Here is a 24,393-nt window from a genome sequence, read left to right on the forward strand (position 1 = left end):
GTAATTTAGGAAGTTTGTAATAACAAGCTTACAACAAAAAACATTCACCCAAACATAAAGACAATGTTTTTTTCCTCAAAATTTCCTTCATCAAAGTACATATAGGTAATTGTCTAGTCTTTACAAAATCGGTAACAGGGCCAGGGCAGTAGCCTAGCGGTTAAAAGTCCTCGCCTTGAATGCGCTGGGATCCAATATGGACGCTGATTCTAATCCGGAGGCCCCAACTTCCCATCCAACTCCCTGCTTGTGACCTGGGAAAACAGTGGAGGATAGCCCAAGGATTGGGACCCTGCAACCTGCATGGCAGACCAGGAAAAAGTTCCTCCCTCTTTACTCCTGGCTTCGGATCAGCTCAGCTCCAGCCACTGTGGCCACTTGGGGAGTGAATTTTTGGACGAAAGATCTTTCTCTCTGTCTCTCCTCCTCTTTCACTATCTGACTTTCCAGTGAAAATAAATAAATCTTTTAAAAAATCTATAACATAAGCTGCTGTTAAATTAGCTTGAGCATCAAAGACTGACACATTAGTCTGAAATCACCTCAACTAACAAACTAGCTTTGGATGTTCACAGACATTCCCAATAATCATCAGTAAAAATGCAAGCAAAGAAATTCAACAGATTTAGTCATCAATGATGAGACTGACTCTACAAATTCTGAAGGAGAGCTGTCATTTCAAACATGCATTTCAGAGGTGATTTTAAATCACAGAGAATGTCATCTAGTACTTTTACATCTTTATTTATTTGAGAGGCAAACTGAGAAAAAGAGAATTCCCTTATGCTGGTTCATTCTTCCGACGCCCACAGCAACAGGGGAAGGAAGCAGAAAGCTGCAGACTCACTCCAGCCCTCCCACATTGATGGCGCACACCAATGACCTGATTCTAGCTAGCACCTCCCAAGATCTCTCCTAGCAGGAAGCTAGGGTCAAGAGAGAGAGTCAGAACTCAAACCTAGTCACCTGAATGTGAGGTGCAGGCATCTTAACTGCTGGGCCCAACGCCTGCCCCATGATTAAACTCTAAAACTTCTGAACATATTGCTTAAAGATAAATTAAAATCCACTTGTTCTATTAATATGCAAAGTTATGATATATACTATGTATCTGGAGCTTAGGCACAAACTTTTGAAAGCGCAACATAAAGTATTACAGAAGAAGGACATCTCACGCTGTGAGGACAGAAGGCAGACCAATGTGTTCTAGATCAAGCAGAGAAGACTAAGCATAGTTTCAGGGGCAGATGGGCCTCAACACTGACAGGGTGCCGAAATGTTGGAGTAAAACTGTCCCACAGTTCTGACTGAACTTTACAACTGCCCCTAAAAGAGCATATATTTAAGGATGGTGCTTGGTCTAACAGTTAAGACTTCCACATCCCATAATGGAGTACCAGGGTTAGATTTCAGGCTCCAGTGACCGTTCCTGTTCAGTTCCTGCTAATGCAGAGACAGTGGGAGACAGCGGTAATGGCGCACGTGCCCAGGTTCTTGCTACCCGGGTGGAAGACCTGAATTGAGATCCGGACTCCCAGTTTGGGTTTCCCACCTAAGGCAGGTATTTGGGGAGGGAACCAGAGGTTTTCTCTGCCTGCCTCTCTGAAAATGGTGAGAATGTTTATAGCGTAACAATAGCAATAACGTTCTGTTCTGAACAGTCCCCCAAAGCCACTTTAGATCCTTGGGAAAAAGCTACGAGAAGGGAGAAAAGAGAAATAAAACACCTGCAGATGTCTACTCTGTGTAACAACAATCCACAATTTGAGGCAGTTTGACCAACTTAGACACAGCTTCAATAATAGTTCACTCCCTCCAGGGACAGTGTGTCTAGAATTCTGAAATATAAAGTTGTAACAATGTGTGACATACTATTATTGATGAATACAAAATGTAGTCAAATTTAGATAGACTACTGCCACACATGATCGATAAACACAAATAGTTCATTTTCTCATGATGGAGAAACTGTTTTGTATAACACAGACTAAGTGAATACGACACAACCACCATACAAACTTTAACATCTTTATCTTCCTCTCCAGGAATTTAACTTCCTGAGACTCCACATCTGAAGACTGATTCACTATTGTATTCCCCATGCCAAGTTCGGCACCTAACAGAGTGGATGCAGATATTTGTTTGGAATGGCTTTGACCGGATGCAGATATGAAACAGAACCCAAGGATCCACAATCAGATTTCTGCCTCTGTTCCATATTAGTCTGTCTCAAATCCTTGGTCAAGTTATTTAATCGATAGCTGTGTCTGAATTTCTTCATTTGTAAAAGAGATAGTTACAACCTCAATCTCACAGAAGTATCAATGCTTACATAAGATAACAGATGGGTATCATAGTTAGCAAGCTTTACCTTTAAATATACTGAGTGGAACATAAGTAACAAATTTTACTTATCTAAATATTTCAGAATCATTCAACATTTCAGTTTAATACTTAAGTTTACAAAGTATTATATATATATATATATAGAAACCCTCTAAAACATACTGTATACATTTATTTATATTTAACATTTATCCTGAAATATATTGCTAAGTAACAGTCCTAAAAATGTTTATTTACTTATTTGTTGATTTATCTGAAGGCAGAATTGGAGAGGTAAGAGGAGAGACAGACTGATCTTCCATGCACTGGTTAACGCCCCAGATGGAGTGCAAACCAGGACTGGGTGAGGTTGAAGCCAGTGGTCAAGAACTCCATCAGTGCTCCCACACAGGCGGAAAGAACAAGCTCTTAGGCCATCATTGCTGATTCCCAGGAGAACTTGCAGGGAGGTGGAGTAGCCAGCACTTGAATGGGTACTCTATATGGGCTGCCCATGTCCCAGCAACAGCTGGATCATCATGCCAGCATTGTAATCATCCTGGATCATGACTTAAAGGAGTCAACACTTCAAATGACTACACTCCCAGAATTCTGAGATGAGGTTTAAGAAAAGCCATATACAAAACCAAAAGCTGTGAAAAAATAATCCAAAGCAGTAAATGGCTTTTGGATCAACCTTAAGATACAGTTGGAACACAGCTAAAGAGTCCCAAAATTCTGTAATCAAAATTTATTCTCGGGCCCAACACAATAGTGTAAGCAGTTAAAGTTCTCGCCTTAAAAGTGCCAGGATCCCATATGGGCGCCAGTTCTAATCCTGGCAGCTCCACTTCCCATCCAGCCCCCTGCTTGTGGCCTGGGAAAGCAGTTGAGGACGGCCCAAAGCTTTGGGACGCTGCACTTAGGTGGGAGACCCGAAGAAGCTCCTGGATCCTGGCTTTGGATTTGCTCAGCTCTAGCCATTGCAGTCACCTAGGGAGTGAGCCATCAGACGGAAGATCTTCCTCTCTGTCTCTCCTCCTCTCTGTATATCTGCTTTTAATTAAAAAAAAAAAAAATCACTCTGCATTTATTAATATGCTACTAAATGCAAAGATGGCTGCAAAATTACAAATAACCACACTCATGAAAGTAACATTCAAGCTGCTCATAAGCAATTATTAAAGAAAGATAAACACATGATGGACATAAATGTAAAGCAAGAATCAACAGATGTGACTAATTCTATTCTAGGAAAATGACTGAGAAACAATGTTGTTGGATCTAGATCATACAGGCAAGAACACTTTAAAAAGTTTAGTGGGAAATGGAATTAAAAGCATGAGTTTGTTTTGGTGCAAAATCTCTTTTGTATTCAATTTTAATACCTAAACGCTCATCCACCCATCCCTTTCACTGGGACCAATTCACCTACATACAGCTAACCTTGATATCTAGTGTCCCTAGTTCAACTGTGTCCCACCTAGAGCACACTGTCACATACAAAATATATTCTCCTCCAGTACTTCAGCAGCTCAGTCCCCTGAACTGGAAACCAGGGTTCTCTTTCCACTTTTCTTAATTCTCACCATAGATATCCAAACTATCCGTCCCATTTTGTCCATTCCACCTTCTTTTACATTTTCCTATCAGTCCCCTTCCCTACATCTCCATCAATGTTGGTCTGATCTAGATCCTTATTTATCCAAATAGTGTATTTGTGTCTCTGCAAGCTTCCCTGCTTCCAAGCACTAATTTGATCATGTGAATGTGCTGGCTAAAGCCCTTCAATGGTTGCCTAGTGTCTCTGGAACACTCCAAACTCCAGCATCTCGGGTTCCTTCACCCATGTGCAAATAAACCTTTAGAATCAAGGCTATGGCAATAAAATGCTGTAATAATCAGTCAACCTGCATTAAACCAATTCATTTTCTTACCTCCTGTTCAGAGAGACCATCAATAATTTCAGAAATCTCATGCTCACTCCTAGCAATAGTGGCTGAAAGACCAGCTCCCCTCTGCCCAACTCTATATGTGAGGGAGAAAACACAAATACATTTAAAACCTTACATAAAGAGTGCATAAATTAAGTTAATGTTCAGAATGGTTTCTAAACATCTGAAAAGTCTGAGAAGATGGCAGCATACTACTGAGAAACTACTTTTAATTAAGAACTTGAATGCTAAAATTGACTTACAGGCTACTTGGCCAAGATCCAAATGGTAAAACTACTTGATGTGTGTGTGTTTTTGCCTTGCAAACAACCAAAAAAACTAGTTTTGGAAAATTTCTAGAAAAAAAGGTTGATACACTTTCAACCTCAAACAGCAATCTTTGACTTCTGGCAAAGTAACAGACTAGAAAAATACATCAAATATTTCAAAGAGGAGAGAAACAACGCAGTATCCCTCACAGAAACTTAGTTGTGAGCAGAAGGGCTTATATTACTCTTAAATGAAAGTGTAAAGAAAACTAAAGTTTTAAAAAACTTCACAAAGAACATGCTATCTTAAAAATAAAAAGGAATCCAAAATCATCTATCAAAATTAATGAGTTGCTTAATTATTGATTAATTCATAGTGCTTAGTTAAACTGGAAATAAAAGAGTACAGAACTTTCAAGTCTGTTCTCAATGCCATTTCCAATGAAGTTAATGTTTTCAGAAACAACCTATTTCAAAGAATACACATATTTTTACAAAGTAAGATGATCAAACACAGCAAAAAAAATCAAGTTCACTAAAAATTATTCACCGTTGATAATAAAACTTTACATTACATAAAAGTGCTTTTAAAAGTTTCTTTTTAAATACTTATTTGAACAGCAGAGTTACAGAGGGAGAAAGGGTCCCAATGGCCCCAATGGCCAGGCTTGGGCAGACTGAAGCCAGAGACGAGCAATGCCCAAATGCAATGTCAGCAACACACATGGTGACTTAGTCCATTGTGCCACGCCATCTGTCCACTTATAATGTTTTTTAATGATCAGACTCAGCAAACAGTAAGTATTTTGAAAGAACAGAAATGCACTTAGAAGAAAAACATCAACGTCATTAAACATCAAACTACTTACCGTTGAAACCTTTCTTGCTGTTCTCTTTGTTTCCGAATTTCTGGAAATTGCTTTTCGTAGTACTCTCTTGTTTTGCTCTCTTTAGCTTTCCTCCGAGGGTTATTTTCTATTCTGTCCACCTTTTTCTCCCACGCCTCCATGAGCTGATCATAACGTTGGCAGATTTTTTGTTCCTATTAAATACCCGTAGCAAATTAATAATAATTAAATGAAATTATGACTCTGATAAACCTAATACTGCAAAGTATATGCTACCTCTTAAGGTTAACTCAAAAGTGCTTGTGGCCTATGGCTCAACTCTGAAAGAACATGTCTTCGCTCTAAAAGAGGGAGAGAGAAAGGGAGCTCGGATGCCTATGTAAAATCAGCATACAGAATGGGTTTACTGAGTAAACGACCAAGTACTAGTCGCTGATCAGCTTTGATTTTCCTGAGAACAATGTCTTTCTTTCATGTCGAAAAACAAAACCAGAAAGAAGCAGGCAGTTCACAATCTAACCAATCACCCAAAGGCAATCACATCAACATTTGCTTTTTTATGATCCTTCCAATTCACCAGAGCAAAATGCACATGCTTTAACCGCTCCTCTATTGCTGGAAATTCTGGTTGCTTGCAGACTTTTGCTATCAAACAAATGCTATGTAACAGATATTTTTGACAGTACAGAAAAAAGGCACATATATATGTTATGATTAAAAAATCAATCCAGTGAACTACATAAAACCAACTGCTTTTCAATAAGTGTATTGTGGACTTCGTTTTCTTAAATAGAGAAGACAGAAGAACTCTCCATTCTGAACATCACACTGTGAATGTACCTGATACCACATGGATACAGAAAAGGGCACAAGGACACAAAAACTGAGAACATTGGTCATCTCAACAAAGTGGCTTTGGAGAAGAGTATTCTCCTCACACTCGCTCACACAACACTCCCACTTCTTAGTCATCTTGTTCAACTCCCACATCTTCAGTGTACTGTTCACCTTTCCATCTCTATGGCTGCCTACCTCAACCAGGCCAAATCATCCTTTAAGCTGATTGAAATCCGTGCATTCAAGTCATAAAACGCAAACCTGAAGCACTCTGGAAGCCTGCAGAGCAGGGCGTGTGCCTCAGGCCTCCTTCCTCTGTTTTACATACTCCCAGCCTCGGAGGTTGGCTGCTTTCCTCTTTCACCATACTGCCAACCCGGTCTGAGCTCCAGCCACCTCTCAATCTGCCACCCTCTCTTGACGTCTACTTATGCCTGCAGACAGTGTCGGCCTTCCTGTAAAACTGGCCTTCCTGACTCATATCTGCACTAAGGATCCCTCTCTTCCAGGCGCTCCCAATCATCTGTGTGTCTATTATCTGTAGGATGATCACAGTACTATAATACCTGCTCAACTGTGCGCTCCCTACGGGCTAAAACCATCTGACAATCTTGCTCACCTGTGTACAAGATTGTGTAGGATTATATATATGATGCAGTACACAGCCATAAATATTCATTAAGCTTATTTGCTAAGTTTATTACGTGAACATAAACTTTATAATTACACACTGAAGTAGGAAAGTTTGTGCTCCTGAGTTTGAACAACAAACAGCTAAGAACAAAAGAACAATTTTAACAAAACTGTTAGGCAGAAAAAAACCTGTAAGTTGACTTCTTACTTCATTTTATTCTAGGCCCCCCAAAAAAAAAAAAAAAAAAAAATCAAGACCAGCAATTTGTAAAACTGGAATGAACATTATGAAAACAAAAACACTAATGTATTTTCTATAAATTAATTTTCAAGAAAATAACCACCAAACTTTTAAACAGATCATATAATCATATAATATGAAAAAGTATTTCAATTTTAAAAAGTGAACTCTGGCTGACACAATTTCTGATTAAGAAAAACAAAAACAAATCGAAACAATGTCTAATCAGCATGACCGTAACTTACCCACATTTTTTGAGGCTTAAGAAACTAAATGTAGAACATGTGTTTATCCTTTATATTTTGGAAACTACTCACCCATTTTCTTTAATTTTGGTTAGATGAAAACATTATACATAGATGACCAGTGAAATTAATTTGATAATGATACTAAATGTGATTTAGAGTATCAAAATGTTATTATATTAATATTTAAGTCACATGTACAGTTAGTGTCTAGATCAGCATTCATTTTTAGATAAAACTGAGTACTATTTTCACTAAATATGGGAAAGCGAATGCCTAAATGAGTATGAATGTGAAAACTGTACAAATTTCAGTTAACAAGGATAGGACCTCACCCTTTGTTTTCTTGCATGATTTCTTCTTTTAAAAAATAAAATGAGTTTTTTCCTCATCACCTGGTTTCTAGAAGAGAAAAATATGGTTGCATGACATTAAGAAAAAGCACAATTTAATGGTGTATCACTTTATTTTTCCAGAGACTGGAAAACAGGCAAAAAGAGCACTTAAGAATTTATGGTGTGACCAAAGCTACTCCTAATTTTTCACCTGCAAAATAAAACTTGGTAATTTTTGCAATATTTAGAGAAGACTAAAATTCCTCCCATTCTATAGCAAGACTTAATATGAATAATTTTCAACATGTCACATGATAAGGCATAAGCGGCATATGCTATTTCAAAATTGTAATTCTCCAGTTACTGATTCTTGTTAAGAACGCTGATGATCCCAGTATCTCTGAATGCCCCCTCTTCAGCAAGGTGCTCCCCTCTCTGAGGAGAGTACATGTCAACACGTTTAGGGAAGTGACTTCTGCATTAGCAGGAGATTTACTTCAGTCACAGAAGTGATACAACTCATGCCAAGCCACAGATGGCACTGTGACAAGACAGGAAGGTTTCTCGCATCTCCACATAACAGTTTCACTTTTCAAATGTGAAGCACTGTAACCTTCAAACACAATGACATGCAGGTTTAAATATAAATATTTATACCCCACCTATTTCCAGAAAGGATTTCAAGCTGATTATTCAAATACAAAGCCAAGCAAACAAGTAGAAGTAAATTTTTTTGGATTATCTGCCACTCAGGACTAAGAGTGACACTGGCTCCATTCAAATAAGCAAGGGCAATCAGAAGATGGCTATATGAAAAAGTAGCCCCCCCCCAAAAAAAATGAAAAGAATTATTAAAAGGTACATTTGCTATTTCATACAAAGCAAATGATAGTGATAAAAGAATCACTACTGAATGATTCATATGGGTGCATGCAGCTAAGTAGATCCACAAGAGGAGGTATACAGTGGGTACAGTGGGAGCATCACCATATATGCAGTTTGCTCTAAGTATAATTATGTACTATTCATAAGCAAATGACAATCAGTAAGTACAATCTCAAATGTCTACTAAGAATTTAAATGAAGTCATCTAGTCAACATGCCATCTCAGGAAAATGCGCTGAGTAATAAACAGACAATATAAACAAATTGAAGACATAGCTGCTCTCTAACTTATATTGGGGAAAAAAAGACAGAATACAAACATAACTGAGGCTTTTCTGGGGGAAATCAGTAAAAGTAACCAACTAAATTTAATCTATGAATCTTCTCTTTAAAAATGTTAAAACAGCTAAACAGGTTCAAAACAAAACATATCTTTACATAAGTTTTGCCTCTCCTGCTTAAGGGTTCTCAACACCACAGCAGCATCTCACCAAAAATCCACAAGTATATGACATCTATTATGAATCACTTAACAAAAGTTGAAATTATTCAAACTATTTTCATGCATACTACCATGCAAACTATATTTGCCACCAGTTCTGCAAAGTAGTCAACTATTGCACACACTCAATTAGAAATTTTTAAAAGAAAAAATATATATATAAATAGCAATGTGCTCATTAGTAACTATACCAGTCAATAATTATAATGGTTTGGATATACTTAATGAAACATATAAAATAGAAATATCACATTTTTGCAACAAACTAAAAATAATTCACCTAAAATTCTCTAAAAATATGATAACCAAAAAAAAAAAAAAGATACCTATCTAGCTTCCTCTCTTCCTTCAATCAGATTAAGAGATTAAGTTTTCTTTTCACTTATTTTCTTATTCCAAAATCTGCACCCGTAAAGGCCTGGTACTTGGATGAGCAAGGCTAATACGCAGACTACATTCTGGAGCAGCTTCCTCACCCATGTGAGGTGACTGAGCGCTTCCAAGGCACCAGGACATTTAAATGGCAGAAGGGTCTACAAATACCGTCATTAGCAAGAGTCATGGAAGGGATTTCCCTAGAATAGGATTTTGAATAATGATAAAATGATCCGTGGCACTTCTACTTTGCAATGGCAGATGTGGCTTGGTGGGGGACGGTGTCATCACTAGTCTTAAATGAAAAAGCTTCATTATCTTACTTCATCATGCGCCTTGCAGGTACTCCACTGAAAAAAAGACAAAACAGGAGGCAAAAAATTCAAGCCTCAAGGTAAGCCATTTCAATGTCAAGTATCCACCTTTTTTTTTTTACTAGCAGATTATAAAACCAGCTAGTTTTATGCAATATTTTATTTCATTTTTTGGCCTCGGAAACTCAAAGTTGTCACCCCAACCCCCAAAAAGCCAGAGGAAGATAACATATAGTAAAATGACAGCAAATTACACAAATCTAAAACACACCTATACTACATTAAATAATGCCAGAAAATAACATAAAAGTGATCTTTTTATAAAATATAGGTCTTTAACTGAAAAGCTCCAAAGACAGGAAATACTTACGTCTTGATGTTCTCATGGTACACCTTGGTATCCGATGGCTGGTTATAGAGTGGCTACAAAATAAACCAAATACATATGTATAAACTGTGTATATAGTTCTAAGAAGAGATGAAACAATTATTGTACGCCTCAGGAAAGTACTAATGGGTCTACAATGTTACATGAAGCATGAAAACTTTGACTTTTGATATCCCTAAAAAATTTTACTGGCCCCAACTCCTAATAATGTTGCCTCTTTAGGGAAGTTTGCAAATTCACTATATCCACATTAAATATATTTAGTCATAGATGTTGAACTTCAAAAGGAAGATGAAGTGCTGTTACTACTCTAACAGGACGAACTGATTCTTCCTCCTTCCAGAAGAAGTTACCAAATGGTTGCTCAAGCACATGCTCAGAATGAAGCCACTGTGAGGTAAATAGCTCATTCGCCATTATTTTAAATCTAATCATAAACATCCTGACCACCCACACTCCTCATTCCAAAATAAATGGACTGTACTGCACTTCATATCAAGAAAAGCGACAACCAAAAACACTAGAAAATAGAAACTTCTTACTTACCAGTTCAACTTTTGGGCCAAGGCCTTCAAAAATTTTATGAGCTTCTTCTGCTTTTTTCTAAAGATAAAGACATTGTTGCATTATGTAACTAAAAATTAGTGTACATAAGTGTAAAAGCAATATCTATTTAAAGATAGTTATCCAAGACTGATCTACAGCTAACCTTGTCCTAATTTCCAAAAATTCTGTGATGTGATAAGATTAACATGTATACTGAAAGCAATACCTAAGGAATTGCTAAGCGCCTAAAAGCAGAATCTGAAGAAAGGAAACCATGATTCTTCCACAAATATCTTACGTACTTTAACTTATATCATCTTTAACAAAATTTAGTGACAAAACATAACAGAATTGGCCTGGTCATCAGTACAGGAAACCACAACTGGTTTCTTTGAAGAAAAACCTAATGAGTTTACTTCTAGTGAAGAGGAAACACTGGTAATAACTGACCAACAGAGGAAACAGCTTGTCTGAGTCACCCTATAAACACTCAGTAACAAATAAATGTTAGCTTGTATGTTTTCTTACATGTCGTTTTCAAAAGCAAAATAAGATACCAATAGTTGGGGAGAAAATATTGTAACTTAAAACCATTATGTCTCCATGTCACTTTTATGTAAGTATATAGATAGAAGCAATTAATTCTTCAAACACATGTTGAGAACATTCTATGTGCCAGGCATTTGCTAGACACTAACGCAACAAGGGGGAAGATAAACCTTGCCACAAAGAGGGATAAGGCTTCAAAAGTATTTGATCAAAGGCATTTTTTTAATTTATTTTTATAGGAAAGCATGATTTACAGAGAGGAGACAGATCTTCCACCTGCTGGTTCACTCCCCAAATGGTCACATTATGATCCAAAGCCAGAAGCCAGAAACCTCTTCTGGGTTTCCCACGTGGGTATTGGGTCCAAAGGCTTTGGGGCCCTCCTGGATCAGAGGTGGCGCAGTCAGGACACAAACTGACAACCATATGGGATTGCGGCACTTGTGAGGGGAGGATAAGCCAATTAAGCCATCGTGCTTGGCCCTGACTGAACATGTGATCTAAATCTTCCAAGTGCGCATGTGCTGGACACACAGGAAAGACAGAAAACTAAACACCTGTAGGCACGGCCAATATTACAGAACAAAGGTGCCTAGGATTTCAGGTCAACATTCAGATCTGTTGTGGTAGGCTCTTAAGAGGTTGTGGCTACTCTATATAAAGTAGGATATCATGCAAATTATATTACATGATGAGGTACAAACATGAACGATGAACTGGAATGAAAAAGGACTGCAGAACAGAGATTCAACAGCTCTGAGAGATAAAGGCTCAAACTAAGCTAAATGGCAAAGGAGATCTTTAGAAATAAATAAATCTATCTTAAAAATAAAATCATCCACTTAAAACATAAAGAGTGCAAGTGTCACGTCTCCTGGTTACGACACCAGTTAGGATGTCCTTGTTCCACAATTAGCATCTGGTTCCGATCACAGCTCCACGTTCTGATTCCAGCTCTCTGCTAACAGACACTGGGAGACGACAGCAGCAACATCTCAAGTAGCTGGGTTCCTACGACCCATGTGGCAGACCTGAACCAAGCTCCTCACTTACAGCTTCAACTCAGTCCTGGACTCCAAAGACATCTAATGAATCAACCAATGGATGGGAATGTTGTCTCTCTTAAAAACAAAATGTAAAGCCTATGAGATGATTGTGTTTCTTGAATCCTATCTAACACTTCTTACAACTAAGCTTTGCATATGTGTTACTATTCTTACAGAATTTGCAAATGTTTTTGGAACCCAAAACTGAACATAATACCAAACCAAATTGTTAAAAACAGCTCATGACAGGGGAGGACCCCAGAGTGGAGCAGGTGGACAAGAGGAAGCTTGTATCCCAACCCTGAAGACTCCCAGATCCTCACCAAAGACTATGAGTATGGGCACCAAGGCCTACATCCCAACAGACAAGGAGAACAAGGGGAATTGGAGTGCCTTCGGAGGCTGAGAACTCCGAGGTCACCCAGCCCCGTTTGGATCTACCATTATGGGATGGAAGAGGCCCAAATCCTTCCTCACAGGACCCAAGGTCATTGGAACAACAGCCAGGAGCCCTGCGAGATCTGCAGAAACAAAGAACAGCAAACTTCCTTCACGACCAGGGAGAGAAGCTTCTTCTGGTCCTTACTTAGTTCCAGCTTTGGATCCCCACCCTCTCTCGCAATGACCATCAGGATCGCCCCAGAATTCCCGCCCCCCCCGAAATAATAGGATAGATAGTCAGAGAAATACAAGAAAAGCTTAAGGCCCGGCAGCGTGGCCTAACGGCTAAAGTCCTCACCTTGAACGCCCCAGGATCCCATATGGCTGCCGGTTCTAATCCCGGCAGCTCCACTTCCCATCCAGCTCCCTGCTTGTGGCCTGGGAAAGCAGTCGAGGACGGCCCAAAGCTTTGGGACCCTGCACCCGTGTGGGAGACCCGGAAGAGGTTCCAGGTTCCCGGCATCGGATTGGCGTGCATCGGCCCGCTGCGGCTCACTTGGGGAGTGAATCATCGGATGGAAGATCTTCCTCTCTGTCTCTCCTCCTCTCTGTATATCCGGCTTTCCAATAGTTTAAAAAAAAAAAAAAATCTTTAAAAAAAAAATACAAGGAAAGCTTATAACCAAACAGGAAACGATCAGAATGGATCCACAAATACCTAACTACCTAACTAGATAGGACACAAAGATTAGTTACTCCTCACTAAGGGATGGAAGATTTCTCTGCACACCCCTCCTAAAACTGTTCTGCACCTCAACTGTAGACAAAGGCCTGGTTAGTTTATAAGCCAGTTTAAGACTTTCCTAAAATCTACCAAGTTCAGCAAAATTATGTGTCAACACAATAAACAGCTAAATACTAAAATGAAAACAGACACGAGACAGCTGAATAGTACCCTACACCCACTTTAAGGTGTATAGCAGCCGGTGCTGAGAACAAACAAAAACTGAAGGGTCAATGAAGTAATCACAGGAGGTGGTTAGGAACTTGCACTGTTATAACGTACTGATTACTCAATACTATGTCAATTAATTCTAAAAATGTTGTAAAGTGTTGTTGATGTTGTGCTGGGGCTTCTAATTGATCGGGACGATATTCTGCCAGCTCTACCTTCAGACCAGAGAAGGTCTCCCTAAGAAACTGTTGAATTTATCTGGACAATAAGATGCTGCACTCTATGCTTGGTATATGATTGCAACGAAAGAATCTAGACTTAATTCAAACTGTAATACTGCAACTAGGTGGAGGAGTCCACCAAGGGGGGAAGGCACGGGGATGGGATGGGGGAATCCCAGAGCCTATGAATCTATGTTACATAATGCAACGTAATTAGCTTAAAAAAAAAAAAGCTCATGAGAACAGTCTGCTTACAGACTAAACAAATTTAGTCTGAAGTTTAAATATGACATAATTTTTCTCTTAGTAAGCCAAGTTTAAAATAAGCCACTTTGGGGCAGTTTTCCTCCTCTAACTTCCTAAATACGAGCAAGATGTCTTGTCCATAACAATTGTCCCACACTTGGCTTCATTCAGACCATAAAAGGACAGCACTATCCCATCTATCCTGCCCAGCAGCAAAGACAGGCAAGGTCATTCACAACGAAGACCTGAGGAGGCACTGAAGGTCTTGGAAAAAGTAGCACCAAAACGCACACCACAGCGAGAGAAAGGCGAGAAAGCCTTAAGTTCTGGGACTCCCACACAGGGGCCCTGTGCCTAGGTTCCAGAACTGCGCAGCACAGTCATCTACTAGTAGCAAAAGGTATTTTATAAATATATCCAAGACAAGTTTAATACCAAAACAGGCCTCAAATTTGGTTCTTATAATTAACACAAACCAAATACACAGAGATCTGAAAGGAGTTATCAAATTACATTACTGGATACAAACATTTAATACATTAACAAAAACATCTGTACACAATTGTTGAACACAAAGGGCCAGTATGATAGTTCAATTGGCTAATCCCCCTCTTGCAGCATCAGCATCTCATATGGGAACCAGTTTCTGTCTGAGCTGTTCAATTTCCCATCCAGCTTCATGCTTGTGGCCTGGGAAACCAAGCAGAGAATGACCCAGAGCCTTGGGACCCTGCACCCATGTGGGAGACACAGAGGAAGCTCCTGGCTTTGGATTGTGTCCGTTCCAGCTGTTGCAGTCATTTCAGGAGTAAACCAGGGGATGAATGATCTTTCTGTCTCTCTCCCCTGTATAAATCTGCCTTTCTGATAAAAAAATAATTAAAAAAAAAACACAAACTGGAATTTCCTATCAAATTCATACATCCCAATGAGGCAACCACAGAATTCACTAATACCAGAAGCACTTATTAAGCCTATATGATGAATCTCATTAAGAAATTCTCCCAATTAATAAATATCACTGAACCTAACTTACATAAGAATTAACACACTAGGGCCCAGCGCGGTAGTCTAGTGGCTTAAGTCATCATGTTGCATGTGCCAGGATCCCATATGAGTGCCGGTTTCTGTCCCGGCTGTTCCACTTCCAGTCCAGCTCCTTGCTTGTGACCTGGATAAGCAGTAGAGGACAGCCCACATCCTTGGGACCCTGCACCCACCCTGCTCCTAGCTTCAGAGGCCGTTGCAGCCATTTGGGAAGCAAACCAGGATGCTGTCTCTCCTCTCTGTAAATCTGACTTTCCAATTAAAAAAAAAAAATCTTAAAATAAATAAGTAAGTCTTAAATTTTAACACACTAAAGAAAGTCCACTTTTGATAAAACTGTAATATATACACATGACAAACACTGTGCGTACTACACTGCCTACACTGCCGGCATCCCACGTGGAGGCCAGTTTATAATGCAGTGCTTTACTTACAACCAAGCTCCCTGTTAACAGGCCAGGAAAACCAGAGGAGGAAGGCTCCTGCTACCTATGTGAGAACACTGAAGAAGCTCCTGGCTCCCAGCTGTGGTCTGGCCCAGCCCAGCTGTTGCGACCACCTGGGGAGTATATCCACTTATCAAAGAGCTCTCTGCCTCTCCCTCTATATACAACTTACTATCAAATAAATAAATCAGTAAGTCTTAAAATTTTTTCCTGTCAGTTCTACTTCCTATTTACAAACTGTCCATGAAGTCTAATAAACATGAAAACATTCTGAAGTTCTATGGAGTACTTTTTAAAATTCAGGCAATTTCAAATAAAACCTGTTAGTGGCTTCTCTGAAAGGAATGACTGCTCCGAGCCGCATGAATCCAAGGCATGGCACCATGCAGTACCTGTTACCTGCTTCCCATACTGTCTTCACCAGTCTACCTTCACCAGATTCATCCTATCATAGACTGAGCTAACAAGCTCAGCCAATTCTGAGCTCAAGCTAATAATAGTCTATTTTTTTAAATAAATTTTCAAAATCATGTGTCTGGTAACTCTGTTATCATTATATACACCTACATGTATACCTGAGTTCACAATTATTCTTACAAATGCTTACTTCATTACTAGTCCGCAGTTCCTGGCAGGCACTCAGCCCAGCAGGTAAGACACGCAGATCCCTCAGTGCTGTGGCCTGAGGGGGACACCCGGCTCCAGCTCCCAGGACGCAGTGGGGATGTCTCACTCAACTAGCTTCCCGATGTCCACATGGGAACCAGTGTTGCAGTCTCAGCTCCTGTCCCTCCCCAAGCTCAGCCCCTGCTGTACTGGGTATTTTGGAGAGTAAGCCAAATGATGGGAACTCTCTCTCTCTACCCATCAGGTAAATGTAAATATTTATAAATTTTAGAAGACAGGGGCTTTTATGATATTATAGACGGTCTGTGTAAGATTGACACTCATGAGTTGATCCATAATCAAGCAAACAAACAGAAACAACAATTACAATTTTCACGGTATGTTCTCTTGTAACTAAGACATTTTCTCTCCGATTGTATTAAAGGTATATTTTGCAGGATTGAGGATTTCTCGAAGCCTACTTAGTGAAGCAGTTCTGTTGAAATGTTTTCTTTATACTGAGGGTCAATCAGTTTCCCTTTAACTGCTGGTCCTTGAGTTAAAAGTCAACTTTAAGGAGCCGGCATTGGGCTACAGCGAGTTAAGCCTAGACAACTATAGTGGAATAGCATATGGTCAGTTCAAGTTCTGCATGTTTCACTTTCAATCCAGATCCCTGCTACTGGCTGGGAAAAGCAGCGAATGATGGCCCATGCTTGATCTGCCACTCCCCAAATGGGAGACCTAAAGAAGCTTTTGGCTCCTGATTTCAGCCTGGTGCCGTGAGGGTCATTATGGCCATGCAGGAAGTGAACCAATAGATGGAAGATAGCTCTCTGCCTGCCACTGTAAATCCTTCAAATACATATATCTTTACACATGCATGTGCACACGCACACACACACACTTTTAAGAGGCAAGCAATTGTGGTACAGCAGGTTAACTACAGCTTGGAATGCCCACATTCCACATCAGAGAACTGCTTTAAGCCTTGACTGCTCAGCTCTCACCCCAGCTTCCTGGGAAGCCACAGATGCCAGTGCAGGGATTTGAGTCCCCACAGAGGGATCCTACCACCTGGCTTTGGCACCACACAACCCCAGCAGCTGCAGCCATTTGGGCAGTAAATTAGCAGATGAAAAAGTTCTTTATCTAGTTTCCTCATCTTTGTCATACTGCTTTCCAAATAAATCATTAATCTTAACCTGTGATATCACAAAAGTGCTTCAGGAAATTGAGGCCTAGTTTTCGTAAAACCATGGGCATTACAAAATAAGAATATGGAACAAATTTTTAAATAAAACTTAGAGAAGAGTCTAACAAAATTCCAACCTTACTGTGAACTAAGTTCAAACACAGCCCAACTATGCATCTGAACCACTCCCACATCCAATAACCGACCTATTTCGACCAGAATTTAATAGATATTCACCATTACACGCCTTTATAAAGAGAAAACTACAGAACAGGTATTCGGTATTAGATGCTACCGAATTTGCCTGTCAATATTTCTATAATAGAGACTCAGCTGATAAAGCTGTACTCACTAAATCAGACTTACTTAATAGATGACCTAAACTGAAACCATTTCAAGCACAGTTGACAGCTTTTTTCAGTCCATAAGGCAAAACACCTATCTTCAGCAACAAAAGCTTCTGAACACTGAAGACAGCACAACCAGAGCCAGCACAAGCTTACCCGATTTTCATCATAAATGATCTGCACGATGCTCCGGTGCTTCTGCTCCACTGGAGGGGGAGACACGGGCTTCTCGGGCTCGGGAGGTTTGGCTGCTTCTTCCTCCAGCTGTTGCTAAGAGACCCAGAAAAGACGAATCAAGCATCCGCTCGACGTAACTCCAACCAGTACTTAGAGGTAAGGGATGACAGATGCTACTGGGCACTGCCTGCTAACTCTATAGGATAACCATGTAATGCAGAGGGTCTCCCAGGAGCAACGGTTCAAAGAAACCAGATTGATTTTCACCACTATACAACACAAACCACTTAATGACATACATACATACATGGACACATAGAAAACTAAAAGAAAACAGCCCTTAATAATTAAATACTGATAAAGCAAAACAGTGAGAAATTAAAACTTAATAAAAGTACACATTATACTTCTATCATAATGGCCAATAACAACACAGGAAAAACACTTTTTAAGATTTCTTTATTTTTATTGGAAAGGCAGATATGCAGAGAGAAGAAGATACAAAGAGAAAAATTTTTCATCCACTGGTCTGCTCGCCAAGTGGTCACAACAGCCAGAGCTGAGCCAATCCGAAGCCAGGAGCCAGGAGTTTCTTCCAGGTCTCCCATGCAGATGCAGGGTCCCAAGGCCTTAGGGAAGTGGAGCAGCTGGGATTAGAACCAGCGTACAAGGTGAGGACTTTAGCCACTAGGCAACTGTGCCAGACATAGGAAAAACACTTTTTTTAAGTGTTATAAACGCACAGTATATACTTGGCAGACTCAAGTACTTGGACCATCTTCCTACCGCCTTCTCAGTGTATTAGCAAGCAGCTGGACAGGAAGCAGAGCAACTGGGAACTCTACTATAAGATACTAGTGGTGCAAGCAGCAACAATTCCTACCCAACATAAGGTTATTAGCACTATGCTGCTGGGGCTGTAGTGTGACACAGTGAATAAAGCCCCTGCCTACAATGCTGACATCCCATGTAAGTAATAATTCAAGTCCTGGTCTACTCCACTTTCCATCCAGCTCCCTGCAAAATGCACATGAAGAAAGATGGCTGGGCTGAAACTCTCAACAGCAGGAACCAGAATGGATTGAAGAGCGGAGCTGGCCGAAGGACCTGCTGGAAATGTGTGAAGCCCGACACCAGGAAGGAGTTGGAGGGAGGAACCTGAACAGTTCCTCTGACAGGAAGCTGACTCTACAAATAAACGCAGGAAGCATGGAGGTAAATAACCCAGAAGAGGCTTTGGAATGTGACCCACTGGCATACACTTGGCTCGGGTTGGGGCAGACCAGGCTGAGTCGGTTCACATGTTCACGTCATCCACTGGCAAGCCCAAGTGCTGAAACTGTGTGGGGGCCTGGCCGGGTTTGGTTGCGATTAAAAAAAAAAAAAAAAAACAGTACAAAACACAAAATGCCAAGGTGAAATGGCCTGTGCTAGTAGGGAATGCAACACCCGACCAGCACTCCTCCCACTGGTTTAGGTGAGGGACGAGAGTGTGATGGGCAGAGCCGGGGAGAGATGTGATACTCATTGGTTCCAATAGAGGTCGGGGCTCAGAACAGAACCAACCCAGGGGATAAAACCATCAGCTGATCGGAGTGATGGACGGTGGCGAGCACGGTGCTTACTAGTAGTACATGTAAGAGCCTGGACTGGGAATGCCTCAAAGTTTTTTTTTTAGGGGGATTCCCCTGAACAAAATGGAGGAATCAAAGCATTAATCAAAAAAAGATGGAAAATGGAGTAGATGAATCAACCACCTCAGCTTTATGCTTCCAGAGGAAAACTGGACAAGGGGAAACCCTAAGATGGACTATGTCAATCGGTGGACTCTGCACCAGCCTCATCATACCTGGACTGTTGCTGATGATATGATGGAGCTTCTAACTGACCGAGGTGACGCTCTGCTGGATCTGCCTACAAACCTGAGAGGGCCTCCCTAAGAGGCCGTTGAACTTGAACTGGACAAGTGGGATGCTGGACTCTGTATGGTGTAAACTTTTAATTAGGGAATCTCAACGGAACTTGAGCTGTGGTTATGCATCAAGGTGAAGGAATTCATGATGGGGGAAGGGTTTGGGGTGAAGGGGGGGGGGGAAATCCCAGTACCTATGAAATTGTGTCATGTAATGCAATGTAATTAATGAATAAATGAATATTCAAAAAAATAATAATAATAAAAATTTAAAAAAAAAAAAAAGAAAGATGGCTGAAGCCCAAGAGCCCCTGGCTTCAGAACAGCCCAGCTCCAGCCCTGTGCCATCTGGGAATGAGCCAGCAAATGGAAGACTTCTCTTACCTCCTTCTCTAACTACCTTTCAAATAAATAAATCTTAAAAGAGGGTAGAGGGCAGCCACCATGGTGGCCTAACAGGCTTATCCTCCACTTGTAGCACTAGCTTCCTAGATGGGCACCAATTCAAGTCCTGGTTACTCCACTTCCAATCCAGCTTATGACTTCAGAAGGTAGGGACGGTTGTCCCAAGCCTTCAAACCCCTGCACCCACGTAGGAGACCATCAAGTTCCTGGCTCCTGACTTCCAATCACTTCAGCTGTGGCCACTGTGGCAATTTGGGGGATAAACCAGTGGATGGAAGTTCTGTCTCCCTCTCTGTAAAATTTTCCTTTTAAATTAAAATAAATAAATAAATGAAAAAGGAAAATGCACTTAAAATCATGGCACTGGGAAGAATCCTGATGGAGGAGCTTGGATGACTACTCTGGACACATTCCCTGCAGGTAAATGCAAGAAACAAGAAGGGGAGTAGCCCAGACCAGGCCAAAATACAGTACCCACCAGCATTCATTAGGCACCAGTCAGAGGCAGACCAGGCTAGATCAGTTCATATCACTCAGTAACGGATCCAAGTACCAGAATGGAGTGTGGGTCTGGTCAGGGTGCTACACCTTCCAGTCCACATGGGGGCCAGGAGTGGGGCCTGGCAGGGCTGGGCTAGGCTATAGCCCCCACCAGCATGAGCTGGAATTGGGGGTGGGCCAGGCCTGGACAAAATACAGCATCCACTGGAAAGTGCTGCAGTGAGGCAGGCTGGGCCAAACTGGGCCAAACTAGGCCACAGGACCTAACCAGCATATGTGAAACAGGGGGGATGGTGGGAACCTACTCACTGAGGGGGCGAAGGGGGCCACCATATTGGGTCACTATTCCCACTGGTGAGCATGAGTGCCAGGATGGGGGCAGACCAGGCCATGCAGGGCCACAACGTCTGATGGCCTACATGTGAGCTGGCTCAGGGAAAGGCCAAGCTAGGCTGACTGTACCTTCTGGTACATGCATAGGCCAGAGTGAGTATGGGTGGGCTGGGCTTTGCTGCAGCATCAGCTGGCAGATGCTGGCACAGAGGCAAACTCTGTCAGGTGCAGGCATGGCTAGACAGACGATGGCACCCGCTGGCACCAGTGTGGACTGGATAGTGGGGCTGGTTAAGAAGAACCGGGTTTTAATGTCCACTGACATGTATGAGAGCCAAATGGGATATGGGACAGACAGAACCAGTCATACTAGCAAGCATAAGAACCAGGGCAGGGAGCAGGCCTGGTGGGGTTATTGTGGGTCACTCTGACTAGGCTGCAGCTCCCACTGGTTAACGAGAAGGCCGAGTATGTGGTGGGCAGGATTGGGCTGCACTGCAACACCCATTGGTTTGCATAAAACACGGGGATGGAGACAGTACTGAGCCAGCAATGGCAAATACAAGTGTGTGTGTAGGCTGATTTGGGTGATGGACTGTGCTGGACCCTGTACTGGCAAACACACACAAGAATCATGTCTGGGATCAACTCAGATGAGGTTTCTTTCGCGATTCCATACAAACTAAACTGCTGGATTCAGAATCCCAACCAAAGAGAAAATTGCAGGTTCCATGGCCTGACTGTGGAATGCATGTGTCAGAGCTGGGCCTCCTTAGTTGCTCCTCAGTTGGAGCAGTGGACAGCATACTCAAATGCACATGAAGAATATGACAGTACATTAAGCCTCCACAGGACACCTGGTACCATGGCAGAGGACGGAAGACGGAATACATTGATCAAATACTCCAACCAAGCATTGGCAGTGAAGATCTGGGCAGACACTAATGTGGACTATAGCAGCCAGTGGATTATGGAGAGATTACATTGTGATTGGAGTAGGGGGATCGACAATAATTCTAGACTGTTGAACTATCAAAACCTCTTGAGAACTTTGTGGCATTGTAAATTTCTATTTTTCTTCCTGTTGTTGATTTTGTATTGTGGCTTTTCATTTAATAGTATGTATGGTAATGGAGACTATCATACCCAGATGTGAGGACATAACGCAGGTCAAAGATGGACTCCCAATGAAACTGTTAACTAGAGGAAACTGTTGACAATAGGATGCTGGACTCTGTCACTGCCCATGCCCACAATGATGGACACATGACGGTTTATGAAGGATAACATTATAGAGATAATATAGGAGAACTCAGTGGCGGGGACGGGATTTGTGGTGGGTAAGTCCAAGGTCTATGGAACTATATCATAAAATTATAATAAAAATTTTTTTAAAAAGAAAAAAAAACTAGAAGTGGAGAAAGAAAGCCCATATGGAATGCCAGCTTCTTGCTTTGGCCTGGCCCAGTGTTGGCTAAGGTTCCTATCTGGAGAATGAACCAACAGACAAAAGACTCTGTTGTGTGTATTTGTGTATCTGCATGTGTGTGTGTGTGTAACTCTGATTTCAAAATAAGTTATCTATTTTGGAAGGGAAAAAAGAATAACATAAGAAAAAAACTATTAATTTATAAAAAGGTCATATGTTAGGGTAGGTGATGTGGTAGAGCATGGTGAGCTGCCACCTGTGCTGTCACATACTGTATCAGGGTGCCTGGAACCAAGCCCCATGTCCACCTTCAACCCACATTCCTGCTCGTGCACACTATGAAAGGCAGCAGAGGATGGCACAAGTACGTGGGCACCTATCACCCATGTAGAAAGACCTCAATCACATCCTTAGATCTTGGATCAGCATGTCCTTTCCCCAACGGTTGTGCCATTTAGGAATCAGTCCCTGTCTTTCAAATAAACTTTAAAATTTTGTTATGTGAAGGGCAGATTTATAGAGAGAAGGAGAAACAGAGATATTCCATCTGTTGGATCATGCCCCAAAAGGCAGCAAAGGCTGGAGTTCAGCCTATCTGAAGCCAGGAGCTTCTTCCAGGTCTCCACTTCAGGTACAGGGACCTAAGAATTTAAGCAACTCTCTGCTGCTTTCCCAGTGACAAGCAGGAAGCTGGACTGGGACATGAATCATGTCCATATGGGAAGCCTGCAATTGTAGGCAATTAATCCGCCTGCTGTACCACCACACTGGCCCTTACTTTTCTGTTTTGTTTAAGATTTATTTGATCTCGGGCCCGACACGGTGGCCTAGAGGCTAAAGTGCCAGGGTCCCATATGGGCGCCAGTTCTAATCCCCACAGCTCCACTTCCCATCCAGCTCCCTGCTTGTGGCCTGGGAAAGCGGTCGAGGATGGCCCAATGCCTTGGGACCCTGCACCCGTGTGGGAGACCTGGAAGAAGCTCCTGGCTCCTGGCTTTGGATCGGTGCAGCACTGGCCATTGCGCTCACGGAAGATCTTCCTCTCTGTCTCTCCTCCTCTCTGTATATCTGACTTTGTAATGAAAATAAAATAAATCTTTAAACAAACAAAAAAAAAAGAGTAGTGAGCTCAACTGCTACCTACAATGCTGCCATCCTGTGAAGGCATGGGTGTGACTTACGGTTACCTCACTTCTGGTCCAGCTCCCTATCAACAATCTGGAAGTGTATGGGCCACTGTCACCTGGGTGGGCAATTTAGATCGACTTCTTGACTCCAGGCTTCAGCCTGGTCCAGCCCTGGCTGTTGTGGGCAGTAATCAATGAAACAGCAGATGAAGAACCTCCATGTTTCCCTCTTTGTATAACTCCACACTCCAAATAATCAGATAAATCTTTGAAAAACAATGAAAACAACTTGTGAAATAAAAACACCGCCACTCTACGGAAAGTAAAAAACTAAGAAAAAAAACATCTGAACATCAAGAACAGAATGAACAAATTTCACTAGGTATGATCACATAATCAGATACCAGGGGAAATAAACGGATCAAACAGGAAACGGATAGCAAAAAATCTAGTCTTAAAATATATAAGGCATGTAAAGTTGCCAAGTATGGAAAATTCCTTGTGGGCTCACACATCCTTAAGATGTCTGGAGTAGTAAATAGACACACTTACTTGCTTCTTCTTCAGTTTAAGGATCTGCTGTTCCACTTTCGCAATCTCCCTATCTACACGGTCCATGCTCTGTATTAACTCTTCCTTGGAAAGCTTGGACGGTGAGGCATTTTGATCATCTCCACAGGGCTGCCCAGAGATTGGAGAGGATGGGGCATCATGTTTGCCTCCAAATGCTGGATCCTTTAGAAGCAAATCAAGGACAATTAGTTCATCATCATTAATAGCCATGTTAGAGTCA

General features: G+C 41.3%; 1 protein-coding gene across 20 annotated transcripts in view; it reads right to left on the reverse strand.

Annotated features, from left to right (window-relative positions):
* The window catches only part of NCOR1 (nuclear receptor corepressor 1), a 147,088-nt gene that overhangs the window by 76,409 nt on the left and 46,286 nt on the right, over window positions 1-24,393 (reverse strand). For 12 of the 20 annotated variants that reach the window (XM_058676510.1, XM_058676522.1, XM_058676519.1 and 9 more), the window contains exons 5-12: window positions 24,153-24,335; window positions 17,873-17,986; window positions 10,678-10,734; window positions 10,114-10,166; window positions 9,753-9,779; window positions 7,668-7,734; window positions 5,398-5,570; window positions 4,263-4,353 (exon numbers count right to left, since the gene is read on the reverse strand). In XM_058676510.1, the coding sequence (XP_058532493.1) occupies window positions 4,263-4,353; window positions 5,398-5,570; window positions 7,668-7,734; window positions 9,753-9,779; window positions 10,114-10,166; window positions 10,678-10,734; window positions 17,873-17,986; window positions 24,153-24,335 (765 nt within the window). Of the gene's footprint in view, window positions 1-4,262; window positions 4,354-5,397; window positions 5,571-7,667; window positions 7,735-9,748; window positions 9,780-10,113; window positions 10,167-10,677; window positions 10,735-17,872; window positions 17,987-24,152; window positions 24,336-24,393 lie in introns of those variants that run through there. The other 8 variants (XM_058676523.1, XM_058676527.1, XM_058676521.1 and 5 more) reach the window with 2 other exon arrangements.

Source organism: Ochotona princeps, chromosome 17 (assembly GCF_030435755.1).
Source record: "Ochotona princeps isolate mOchPri1 chromosome 17, mOchPri1.hap1, whole genome shotgun sequence".
Classification (NCBI taxonomy): Eukaryota; Metazoa; Chordata; class Mammalia; order Lagomorpha; family Ochotonidae; genus Ochotona; species Ochotona princeps.